General features: G+C 47.3%; 1 protein-coding gene across 1 annotated transcript in view; it reads right to left on the bottom strand.

The window, feature by feature from the left end:
* Positions 1-12,939, bottom strand: part of LOC138203678 (kinesin-like protein KIF13B) — a 40,371-nt gene that overhangs the window by 4,274 nt on the left and 23,158 nt on the right. The window contains 17 exon segments of the mRNA XM_069158698.1: positions 4-69; positions 5,117-5,235; positions 5,554-5,647; positions 6,768-6,824; positions 7,223-7,300; positions 7,642-7,794; positions 8,527-8,619; positions 8,720-8,896; positions 9,044-9,162; positions 9,558-9,613; positions 10,508-10,634; positions 11,099-11,198; positions 11,294-11,323; positions 11,446-11,589; positions 11,948-12,080; positions 12,457-12,614; positions 12,736-12,909. Coding sequence (XP_069014799.1) covers positions 4-69; positions 5,117-5,235; positions 5,554-5,647; positions 6,768-6,824; positions 7,223-7,300; positions 7,642-7,794; positions 8,527-8,619; positions 8,720-8,896; positions 9,044-9,162; positions 9,558-9,613; positions 10,508-10,634; positions 11,099-11,198; positions 11,294-11,323; positions 11,446-11,589; positions 11,948-12,080; positions 12,457-12,614; positions 12,736-12,909 — 1,878 coding nt within the window.

Below are 12,939 nucleotides of genomic sequence, written 5' to 3'. Positions count from 1 at the left end.
TACCGGCAGCTGATGTGCGCTCACGCCCTCGTCGACGCTGGCCAACTGCACCACGATGCGCGGCGGACCCTGCGAAGGAATTCCAAACAACAACGTCACGAGTTCAGACCAACAAAAACAAAAAAAAAACATCTCGAGAGCTGCTAATTAGAGACACGCAAGGGGAGGGGGGAGGGGTTTCTTTTAGAGAGAGGTCGGCGTGCCGGCGAGACGCGAACCGAGCCGGATTTGAACCTCCGATTCCGCCGAGGAGAAAGAACGTCGCGCCGTTCGGCCTTAAGAAATATCCGGATCGACGTATTGCGACCGCGCGGACATTTTATAATCACTTTTGTATGTTGTGTGTATCAAAACGGGATTAAATATTTCCTTCATTCCAGCAATCCGGAAGTTAAGATGTTGACACGAGCCGTGCAGCGAAAATAGTTCGCAGATAATCAAAGATTAACTTGGTGGAACAATCAGGATAATTGCATCTTAATTATAATTGCGCCCGTGATCATTTATCCCCATTCAGACTTCGAGTTAACACTCCGTATGATCCGTCAAGCTGATTCCACATTCCGCGATTTGCAGTTCTCGGCGGGCATAATAAGAGAAAACTTCAGATTCTTTAAAAGATGAAATGAGGAACGTTTCAATCGGGACGATTGTTTTTGACTTCTCATGCATCTCCGATGTCTTGATTCAGACCCCCCAAATTTTTTTTTTTTTTAAATCAGGCGCTTTGATTCCGGAGCAGGACGACCACCTTACGTGGGCGGCGGGTCCGACGTCGGACAGCAGGTCGAACACGTCTATCCGACCCGTCTGAGGCTCGCGGGAGTAAACCTGCAAGTCAGCAAAACACGTCAGCCGCACCGGGACGGGCCGTGCTCCTCTCTCACCGCCGTGACACGGTGACATGAAGGAATCCGAAAGCGTAGTCGGGACATAAAAACAAAAGTCTCAAGTCCCTGCGAGCGATTTCGGGTCACATGACAAGTCACGGCGGTGTACGCAAGTCTTTCAAGTCTCAGAATATTGATCATATTGTTCTTTTTTTTTTCTTTCCATTTTCATTAAATCCTATCCGTAAAGGATCTCCGCTCAATTATTATACATTATATATGTATATATATATATATATTTAAAAAAAAAAAAAGATTCCCGAACGACTCGACTGAAGTCTGACAAAAACAGTGCAGCGGCTCATGTTTGGAGTAAATGATCCGGCCTCAAAAGCCACGACCACACGGCTGTTGTCACCGCTGAACGCCTGAAACTTATTTGAACTGTTCGCGTTTCACTGTGAGCATTTGATCCGGTTCGTTTTGGTCCCAGACTTTACACCTTCCTCCCGTCGTCCTTAAATTAGCCTTTTCCGGTTTCAACGGTCGTTTGAATCGGTTATATTTTCTGGACGACAAAAAAAAAAATAAAAACCCCGTTATAAAGTTTCTGAATTTGTACGCGTTTCTCAAATTGAGGTTCGATTTCTTTGCCGGACCGAATCAGTCGAATACTTCGGCGTCGGATGTTTTAACGGGTGACGGCCGACCCGCCTCAACTTCCCCGTCGTCGGTCTGAAAGTGTTACCCGTCAGAAATGTTTTTCACACGGCGAGCCGCGGATCCGTCTGACCCGGACCAACAACCGCCTCGCGAGCCGCATCAAATTTTGGTCTTTTGATCCAACAAAACTGAAATGCTTAGATTGACGAAAGTCCACTCGGCAGTTGTATGAGACACCACGACTGCAACCGGTAGGATTCGTCCCCCCTGGGACCGTGAAGGGCACCGAATCTCACGGCGACCAGTCCCGGCGGTTGCCGGGACGTCCTCAGGGAGGATCGACCAAATCAGCAGAGCCCCGCTCGGGACCGGGCGGCCAAAAGGCTGAATGAGAAACGACGTAAAGTACAAAAAGTACAAGATTCCTTCCTGGTTTGTTTGTTTGTATTTTCATTTGTTGACGAGAAGCTAAAAAAAAAAGTTGGTTTAATAATTCGTTTCGGTTTGATTTCTTCGGCACTTTCAACGGTTTCGCCGTCGAGTCGGCTGGCGGCGTCTCGTCACGTCTCCGCGCGCGTCGGCTCTTTTGTCAGCCGGGTTTGGTTTTGCGATCAAATTACACCTCAGCAGCCGGATAATATTTGCAGTACTCTGGGCTTTTTTTGTTGTTGTTGTTGTTGTTGTTTTTTACGGTGTTGGCTGTAGTAAACATCTGCGGCGGCTGGAGTGGAAGGAGCTGTGATTAGGCCTCAAACAACGCCGCGGCGGGGCCGGAGGGGTTTCCTGCCCCGACCCGACCGCCGCGGCGCGTCGTTTCCCTGATTAGCTCCCCGCCGCAGCGCCGCAGCGCTAATCAGTCAAATCAGACGCCCGGCAGGAAGGAGCTGCGGGGCCGCCCGGTCTCCGTGGCACAATGATTGGAGATCAGTGGATGAGTGGGGTGGTGGGGAGGGGTGGGGGCGTGAGGCCGACCGGGTTCACCTGCTCCTAATTAACCCCGCTCCGCACACGGCGGGGCTGCTGTCTCAGCGGGCTCTGTTTGTAGAGTCTCCGCCGTGATCACTGATGTTACGCGAACACGTCAATCACGCGGGAGGCCGCCGCCGCAGCGTTTGGACCGCAGAGAGCCCGTCGTCTCGCGCCGTTTACCAAACGCAGCGCCAGAGTAAAAGGACGCAGCTTCACTTTGAAGTCGACGACTTTAAAAAATAAATAAATAAAAGCAGCGCAGAGACGCTTGAAACCGGCCAAAATGCTCAGTCCGGCGAGGCCGGTGTTGGAGCCGAGGACCTGCAGACGGGAATAGTTGAGGAAATCATAACCACGAACGCTAATTCAACCAATCTCTGCAAACGTTTTACAGGACCTTTCGGTTCTGCGCATTTCCCAGAACTTCTCGAGTTCCTGGATACGGAGACGTTGCAGCACGAAATCAAGCCTTTCAGACTAAAACTGGCTCTTATCGTCACAACAAACCACTGGCCGGGTGACCGGAAATATAAAAAGATGGCAAAACTGTAAGCGAGAGGGATTATGGGAAATGTGGTCTTATTATAAAAGCTACGCTCCCGATCGTCGCACTTCCCTACGTCAGTCTAATCACACTGCATGAGATAAATAACATTTGGTTTTACACCCGACCAGTTGTAAGAGACTGAACTTTTGTTTTTGTGCATATAGTATCTATTGAATTATAATTTAAAAAGCATTTAATGCCCTTATTTATTTATTTTTTTTTACAAAAGATGTAGCCTGTGTCCGCTGTTTGTCAGGAATTATTTTGTAGTTTGGAGCCTCACGTTTCTTTAAGATAAGACGATAAAAAAAAAAAAAAAAAAAAAAAGGACGAAAGCTCAAATATTTTCATATTTTTGGGAAGTGCAGTGGGCTGATAATCACAGGTCGCGATTAGATGCGATTCTTTTCTCGTCATATCAGCAATTTTTAGCGGAAAGAAAGACGTAAATCTCCGCAAGTTGTTTCACAATATTTGAGAAAAGCCGCAACAAAAAAGTAACAGTAAATCCTGGAGGGACTGATTTTCCAGTAGCTGATTTATTCACTGCCAAAACTGAGCAGTAGAATTTTTCAGAAAGTTCACAGCTGCACTGGAGAGCTGGACTGGGAGGCTGTGGCTCAGACGGTAGAGTGGGTCGCACACTAACCGGAAGGTTGGTGGCTCGATCCCCAGCTCCTCCTGTCCACATGCCTAAGTGTCCTTGAGCAAAGACACTGAACCCTAAGTTGCTCCCGATGGTGTACCATCGGTGTGAATGTGCTCCTGATGGCAGCACCTTGCATGGTGATCTGTCTCATTAGTGGGTGAATGGAAAACCATGTTAAAGCGCTTTGAGACCAAAAGGTGATAAAGCACTATACAAGTACAGACCATTTACCATTTACTGAGATGAGCCCTTAAAGGAGTCTTCCAGCTGTTTGGTCCAAAACCTCCATAAAGCTCAGAGGGAAGATGTGAGACAGATTTTTTTTTTTTTTTTTTTTAACTAATCACCGCTATAGTGTCATCCTACATTTCCCATGATGCAATTCAGTTTTGCTGCTTTCATGTCATCCAGTTCCTCTTTTTTACCAGTTTCTGACTGTTTGTAATCATCATCCAAGCTTCAGTCGTAACGGACAAACTGTGAAAGCTCCAACTCTGTGCTTCAAGACCTCTCCGATCAAAATCAAGCTTTTAACCTTTTCAACACGATCATTTGATGGTTTTTTTGTTTGTTTGTTTTTTTATGCGTTACAATACACGAGCGAAATACACAGCCAACACCACGGCCGAGCATTTCCAAAACGGAACTGCAGCAGCAGTCCGACGGTCTCGGATAGACAAGCCAGGTTTCATACAGCACATAACCAGTGGACGGGTGGAGATAGAGACTATTTGCATATTCATAGAGCCACAGAAATGATGATGGCAAAGGTGCGCAGTTACATCCGAGCCACTTAGGAGATATTTTTGTTAAAAAAAAAACCAACAAAAAAAATGTCATTTTGATGAGCACAGATGTGTTGTTTTTTAAGAGCTTTAATCAAATGCCAGGAGAGGAACTCTAATGATGCTGAAATGCCTTGTGTGACTCCATCAGATTTAAGAGACCAAACCAAACCCGTCAAACACGACTTTCTCCTGCAGTCCTACGACTCTTTATCTGAAACCGCGACAGCTCGCGAGACCAACGTTCCAACTTTAGATCTTATTTGTAAACCAAATCAAACTTCTGTCCGTGCTTGCTTCACCGCACCTCTCGAAGAGTGAAAACACAGCCGGCGTTTAAAACGCGGCACAAATGTGCATTTTTGTGCTTCCTTGTTTGTTTACTTGTGAAAAGCAGCCGTCCCGAGCACTGAGGCATTTATATCCTTTATCTCTTCATTATTTGTGTTTCCATCTTCATAAGCTCTGTTTCCATGGCAACGGGAGAAATAGGACTAGCCGCTGATGAGTTGAAGGGCGGTGTGTGTGTGTGTGTGTGTGTGTGTGTGGGGGGGGGGGGGGGGTATTTAGATTCGTTTACAGTGATGCATATAAAACTTGAAATCCGCGATAAGACAGCGAGCAGAACGCGAGGCTGAACGGAGAGAGCGGTGAACTGAGCGAACGAGTGTACCTGCTGATGGACAGCTGTCTGCTCTCCATTATCTTCCTTCCCTCCAGGAAGCAGCGACTTCAGCAGCTTGGGTACGGCCTTCACTGGAGGGAGATAAGACGCAGCGAAGCCTGAATGCACTGATGGAGCGGAGAGGAGGGAAGAAGAGGTTGCCGGAGCAGAGATGGAGAAACAGCAAGGGCAGGAGGGAGAGGGGAGCAGGGGAAGATTTGGAGGAGGGGGGGGGGGTGGCAGAGAGAGCGAAGGGAAATAGAGAAGCGTGTTTAGAAAAGGCGAAAACAAAATGCCAAATTGAGATTACGCGTTAGATATAGTTGGCCACCGGCTAAAGCATCAAAAAACAGAGCGGATGACATCACAGGCAGCAAAAGAGGAGAACGAGACTTCGAAGCCAGAAAGAGAACCCAGTTAGAGGAGGAAGGTTTAAGGAGTCGTACCGGCCTCTGGGTTCAGGTTCTGGGACACCGAGCTGGGCAGAGTGCGTCTGGATGGAGGAGGCGCCACGGAAAGGTCCTGATGGCTCTCCCAGCCCTGCGCGCGCGCACACACACACACACACACACACACACACACACACACACACACATACACACACACACACACACACACACACACACACACACACGGGCGTTTCAATTACTCGTGACCTTAAGCAGCATCTGTGAAAAAAATGTTAAAGTTCAGAGACTGTTCCTGTTGTGCACAAATGGAGAGGAGCACAGTGACGTGGAAGCGAACGCTTTCATGAGTCGGTATTCAAAGTTACATCGCTTGATCAACATCTGAGCCCGGAGCTCCGAAAAGTCTCTTTTGTTTTCTGTCTTATTTGCAAGTGATTCCTTTTTGTTTTACTTTCCGCATCTAATTGACGACTCCCCTGTGTCCTTATCTTGTGACCTACAACCAACTCAGTATTATCATACAAAAGCAGATACGAAGGGAATGGGGGGTGACTGTCAACTGTTTGTCACACTGTATAAAAGCTGCCCTACGGAGGAGATCTGAGAGCAATGCTGGACACCTCTCTTTGAGGGTGCACGTATTTGCTCCTTCTTGCAAGAATAAATGTCCGATATGTTTGATTTTGAATCAAGCCTCCGAGTAATTTTTCTAACATAATTGGTCCTTCGAGAATAAATAAGCTTCTTTTAGCTCAGCTCAGAAGGTGTTCTGAGTGACGTTCACGCTTCAAGAGAGGCGGAATGTCACCGTCCAACACCGAATGAAGACGCGTCCGGTGCAGCTCCGCCCGGTGCGAGTCACTGCGCTGCGCTCCGTTCGTAAAACAACGGGAACGGCCCGCGACAGTTTTGATCGCCCCTCGTACTGCTGACCAGCAGGAGCTGCAAAAATACTAATAAACATCTTTTGGAACCGTTAGTCCAACATGTTGTTCCTCAGAAACACATCACAGATTAAGAGCTCATGTGACCCCGTGTGTTCACTTCAATAAATATCACTACACTTGTGTTATCAACTGCAGCTTCAAAACCAGCCAGAACTCAACAAAATCCAGTTCAGTTATTCAAATATGATCACATCATGTTTTTATATCATGGATCCAGTCTTTTGTTAAAACAAAATATACAGAAAAATCCTATGAAAAATAATAGCGGACGAGGAGCATGTTAGTAGACATAATGTGTCTCACCTTGAAGGCATTGAGTTTATGAGTGGAGGAGTAGAGATCCAGACTGCTGGCCGACAGCTGGTTAAAAAGGTTAGAGGGTTGACTGGTTAGGTGTTAGTGAGACGGGTTGACAGCAGTGAGACGGGTTAACAGCGGTGAGACGGGTTAACAGCGGTGAGATGGGTTAACAGCGGTGAGATGGGTTAACAGCGGTAGGACGGGTTAACAGCAATGAGACGGGTGTGAAACAGGATGCTGAAGGGAGGCAGACTTCACTACACGATGAAGAACCGAGAGGACAGTCAAACACTGGAAATAAATATTCTACATCCTGTGGAGGTTTTGCATTCTTGGCAACAGAAGTGCTGTAACATCCCAACCTGTGAGAGGTCACGACCTCCACGAGGGACAAAAGCCCTGAAGTAACTCTTTAATATGTGGAGAGGGTCGTTGAGGTCTGAATGAAACCTTCTTACCCGGGAGATGTTTGGAGAGCTCAGGCAGCGTCTGGCAGCTTTCCCTCTGACGGCCAGCTGTTCCCTCACAGCCACTTCCTACACGCACACGCGCACAGAGGAACATGTTTCTAAAAAATGCTTAAATGGATGGATACTTTATGTTTTTGACAATCATTTCTATAATAAAATGACTAGTAAACAGATTAAAGACTAGTGTTTTATTTATTCTGATATTGTATTTTAGATTTAGAACGTACATTTTGTGTAAACGATATTACATTTTGATGAAATGGGATTTCACATATCATAAACGTATATTTTTGGCCCGCTGTCCTCCATCTACCAACCAAGAGAGTCGCAGTTTAAAGACTCGCACATCCAGGCGCTCTGATGAGCACCAAAATGATTGATCAGGAATTTAAAGTTCCCGTCCTGACCTGTCTGAGTCTGTCCAGCGTGAGGACGTTCTCCACAGCCAGCACGCTGCGGAGGTATTTCTCGATGGCTGCCTCGCTGTCTGCTGACTGGTCGTCCTCGACGCTGGCAGCCAGCCTGGCGAGCATCTCCCTGTCCTCAGGGCCATGGATGTCCTGTGGGGGGAGGGGGGGGTACAGACAGTGAGGGGCAGCAGCTGTGTCTTTTGGATTGAAGGAGAGAAGTAAATGCTTTTTGAACAAGACTCTATTGGAGACAGTTTTCTGTGTAAACCAGCCCCTGGTGGCCCTCGGTGGTATTGCACGTTCACGTTGGCTTTCAGAGGCAGAGATTCCATCCATTTTCATATACAGTGTATGACTGCGTGTCATTCCCCCCGCTGTCCTTCCCCACATTTCCTGTCTGTTTACTCTCTCACTGTCAAACTGTTTAAGAACTTTAGAGCGTCTTCTTGGTTTAAAGTGTCAGCAGACCTGTAATTTTGCGAAAAAATATTTCTGCAAATGGACTTAAGCTTCCTTTGGTAAACAAAAAGATGAGCCCAGAAGGCAAAAGGACTCGTTCGCCCATCTCACCATATTCTTGTCCAGTGACTTCACAGTGATGTCCTGAGGCTGCTGCTATAATTTCAAAATACTGTGTAAACTTGTTAATATGGATGAACGAAAACAAAATGTTTTACTGCGTCATTGTTCACTTGTCCTAAGCAGTACAAGTTCAGTAAAGTTGTCTGAATCTGAACTCTTCTGGCCGATTCTTCCGGTTTTTCCACTTTTCTGGACAAACACCGAGTTGCTGTCATGTGTTGGTAGAAGAGCTTAATTAGTCATCGTGCTAAAATTCCCTTAATCCTCTTCAAAACAACAACACTGCGGCCCGGCACTCACCCCCGGGATGTTAGAAACGATTTCAAAGGTGACTCCGCAGCCGGGGATGGCGCTGCGCTGAGACATCCTCTTCAGCAGGCTCTGAGCAAAACCCTGCAAAAACAAACACGAGTCAGCCAAGTCTCTGTGGGTATTTGACCAGGGCACGTGTCCTCCGCGTCCTCCAGTCATCACACCTCGGGGACACACCCACCTGTCTCCCGGCGATGTTGACGCAGATGCGTTTTCTGAGCACCAGCTGCATGTGGGCCGGGTGGCTGAGCTGCACCGCAGCGAGCACCGTCAGGTAGACCCTCTGGTCTGCAGACGCCACGCGACTCAGCTGCGCACACTCGTGGACCGTCGAGTCCCAGGACGCCTCCACCTTCACCTGGACCACATTCACAAAGCAGCGTCGCAGATTCAAGTTATTTAGACATTATATCACGTTCCGTCTCATCTGAAAGAGGCAAACTGCCAGTTAGATATGAAAAGAAGAGGACAAAAGGGAGAGAAAATCCACACCGAGTCTCCTCACCTCTGGCTCGTAGTGTTTAACGATATGAAGGTCAAAGAAGTCATCATCATCTTCCTCGTTGAGCAGCGCGTCCAGGCCCCCGGACAGTGGGGCTGAAAGACTCGACTGGAAATCATCCGCTGGAGAGAATGAAAAGACAAGAAATGAAAAGAAATGAAAAGAGGAAGAAGCAGAAAGGGAAAGAAAAACAGAAAGAAAGAAAGAATAAACAAAGAAAACGAAAAAAAGAAAGGAAAAAAAGCAATAAACAAAGAAAAAAAGAAAGAACAAAAGAAAGAAAGAAAAACAAAGAAACAAACATAATGACAGACCGAGAGAGAGAGAGAGAGAGAGAGAGAGAGAGAGAGAGACAGACAGACAGTAAGTGAGACAGACAGTAAGTGAGACAGACAGACAGACAGGCAGACAGTAAATGAGACAGACAGACAGTGAGACAGACAGACAGTAAGTGGGTTCAGTAGTTGTTGAAGTTCAGGCAGATTTGTCCTCCAAACACCAGAGAAGAAGAACGTACCACTGAGATCCAGGAACAGGACAGGAATGTGTGTTTCCATGCCAGCGACAGGAACCCTGCAGAGAAACGCTGATTAAACACCTCGTCAACATACAGACGGGCTGACGGACGAGACAAGATCCCGATTTAGTTACAAAACAGCTATTTACGAGCAAATTAACACCCAACTAAGTGGACCTGATGAGGGGAAGATGGTGAGATCTCATTTAGAGTCACTCAGACTGCCAGATGTTTCTGAGCAGAGCTGAATGAGAGTTCAAACCTCACTTTTTATCTTCATTTTCTAATACTTTATCAGGTGTTTCTTAAGTTGAGGTGGAATTTCAAAGATTCCAAATTCAGTAAGCTGTCCAACCCTGTTCAGTGAACGTATTAATATCATGTATTGACGATGTGATGAGTTTTATTTTTGTATAAAATGTGAAAATGGGTGTGGAGTTTTTTTTTTAAAGTGTCTATAAGAGTCTCTGTTTGCATTGACTGTCACCACAGAGCGCCTCCTCCCATCCAAGCCTGCTGAAGGACGATGAATTTAATATTAATATTTTAGACAGAAAATGTCCCATATAACATAATAATACAGTTTTACTTTACCAAAGTAGGAGGAGTTTTCTTTTTCCTGCTCAGTGAATGTGTGCAATTTAAAAAGTATTTTATTTTCCATCTCCGCCAGTGAGCGTCGCCAGATAATACGATATTAATTAAACTGCAGGAGCGACCCAGTGTTCTCTGGTCTTAGGTGGAAATGAATATGTGCATAAATCGGCATATCAGCAAAAATATGACTATTCTACTCGAAAATACATCCAGTGATTCCAGCAGCAGGTGTGAATCCGGTGTTCTCAAATGAAACACTTCTAGGAAAATATCAGACAAATAAAATCAATATCTAATTTAACAATTAGTTCTCCTTCCCACACACACACACACACACACACACACACACACACCTCTCTACTGGTGCTCCGGGGATGCCACTGCCAGCTGACGGCACCAGGACAGCGTTGCGTTCTTCTGTGAGGGTCAGACGAAGCTCCAGCAGCTGGGACTCCCGTTCAAGGTCGTCCTCGGACTTATCTACACACACACACACACACACACACACAGTGTGAACAAACACAAAGTTGTTAAATATCCTAATAAACGAATTATTGATGGAAAAATAAAAACACAGATGCCAGTTTGTGATCTTCACCATGGAGGGTTTTAGAGACATGAGCAGCTCCAGACTGACTGTATGACATCTGCCACCGAACCACTTATTTACTGCATAAATGCTTCTCATTCAGGTGCCCAGCTGAACTGTTGGAACTGCTGAGAATGAATCTCCATTTGCTCGATTGTGGCTTTTTTTTCCTTCTTCTTTTATTAACGCTGACTCGGACTGTCAGTCAGTGACAGATGCCGGTGCTGCAGATAATTATACACTGGGAAATACATTTTAATAATGAAGAGACGAGAGGGGAAGGAAACGAGTCCCGGCGACGCTGCTGCTATTCATCATTTCCGTTTCTATAATCGGACCCGTTTTGAAGCTGCACCTGGTTTGGAGACGATCTTCTGCAGCTGCTGGTCCAGATACTCCTGCCTCTGGGTGAGTATGAGCAACCACTGCTCCCTCATCCTCTCCAGGTCCACCTCCTGCACACACAAACAGCGGCACGGAAACAACGTTCACGTCGGCTGGACGCAAACAGCCCAAAACGAACAAACACAAACCGTGACGATCCGCTCACCTGATAGCTGTCCATTTCTTCATCCTCACCCTAAAGTTTCAATTCAGAGAGAAACGCTCACGTTCAGTGGAATACAAAACAAAACGGTGCCATAGGAGTGAAACGCAGCAGAGGAAGTCTGATGAAAAGACGTATTTTGTTCTCCTTCTCACCCATTGGGGCTCGTTTTTGGAGAGACGAGTCTGTCGGACCTTCACGTCTCCGATGGACACGGAGAGGACGGAGGCAGCGATGAGCGGCATGGTGCCCGACTCTGGCACCGAACGCACCTCCACCTGGACCCGACGGGACTGACCCTGCAGGTGCACAACCACATCACGGCACACTTCTTAGACAGACAAGATGCTTGCAAGTCCGTCAGCGTGCTGCTCGGGTAGCCGCTCTGATGAAGGCCTTCGAGGCTGAAACGCGGCTGGCGGGAGTTTTTTTTACTACGATTGAACAGCCACGACTGATTAAAGGCTTTTTAATTAATCACCCTCTTGAGTGCCTCGGATTTCTTCAAGTTTTTAACTCAGAACGTTGTAAGTCTGTCTTATAAAGTAGACCCAAAAAAATTAATAAAACAAAGCTATGCAAAGCCCAGAATGAAGAGAACACGGTGAACCACGCACAAACGCTACGTACGAACTGGGCAAAGAGACGCGTGGGTACCTGTCTGAGCTGGAAGATTCCTCCCGTGCGGACGTCTTTAGCAGGAAGAACTTCGACGGCGGTGAACTGTCCGGCCTCATTCAGCTCCAGGACCTGCACCCACAGCTCCAGCCGGCGGGTCACCTCACTCCACCTGCAGGTGGAGCCGCGGGAGACCAGGACATCAGGGCAGAGCAGAAAACATAAAGACACCTGCATGCAAGCGCAGCGTCTTTATGGCGTTTGGACAGGCAGGCGTTGAGGTCGAGCTCCGTGACTGAGGTCAAACTAAATGAAGGCACCTCTAATGAAAAACTCATGGTTTTAAACAAGGACTGGTGTATGTGTAACTAGACTGAGTCATCATGTAGTGAAGTCTGCCTCCCTTCAGCGTCCTGTTTCACACCCGTCTCACTGCTGTGTGTGTGTGTGTGTGTGTGTGTGTGTGTGTGTGTGTGTGTGTGTGTGTGTGTGTGTGTGTGTGTTGTTTTACGGGTGACTTGTGTTGAGTGTGCGTGTCTCTGCTGCACCTCTCTCTGAGGGATCTGGTCTTGGCTTGGATCACTCCCAGGTCCCACAGCGCCAGGTTCCTGCGATGGTTGGCCTGTTTGTGTCCGTACACCTCGATGGCGACGGCCCCATCAGCCAGGAACTCCACAAACTCCTCCGACACCAGCACAGACAGCTCCTGAAGGGACATGAACAGAGGAAGGAAAGATTTGTATTTTTGTATCTAAAACATCTGTCATTTGTTGTTTCATCACTTCCTTTTTTTTTGTTTTGTGTCGTTTACCACAGCAAGTGTTTACCTTTGCGCTGTCAAACACCACGGTGCACTGGGGGTCTCTGGAGGTGGAAGACGAGCCGGAGGGCGCCACCTCCGGGGCGGTGAACACCGGCTCCTCCTGCCCCCAGAAGTGGTACTGACAGAAGACGAAGTTGGACAGGTGGCGAGGAAGACCGGTGGCCTGGAGGAGCTTCACCTGAGGGGAGACACAGTCGGTTTGGAATAT

The sequence above is a fragment of the Embiotoca jacksoni genome, unplaced genomic scaffold (assembly GCF_022577435.1).
Source record: "Embiotoca jacksoni isolate LCO1_2020_lvr unplaced genomic scaffold, fEmbJac1.0.p SCAF_23, whole genome shotgun sequence".
Lineage (NCBI taxonomy): Eukaryota > Metazoa > Chordata > Actinopteri > Embiotocidae > Embiotoca > Embiotoca jacksoni.
Note: the sequence above shows the minus strand (reverse complement) of the source record. Positions and strands in the feature narration are given on the sequence as shown.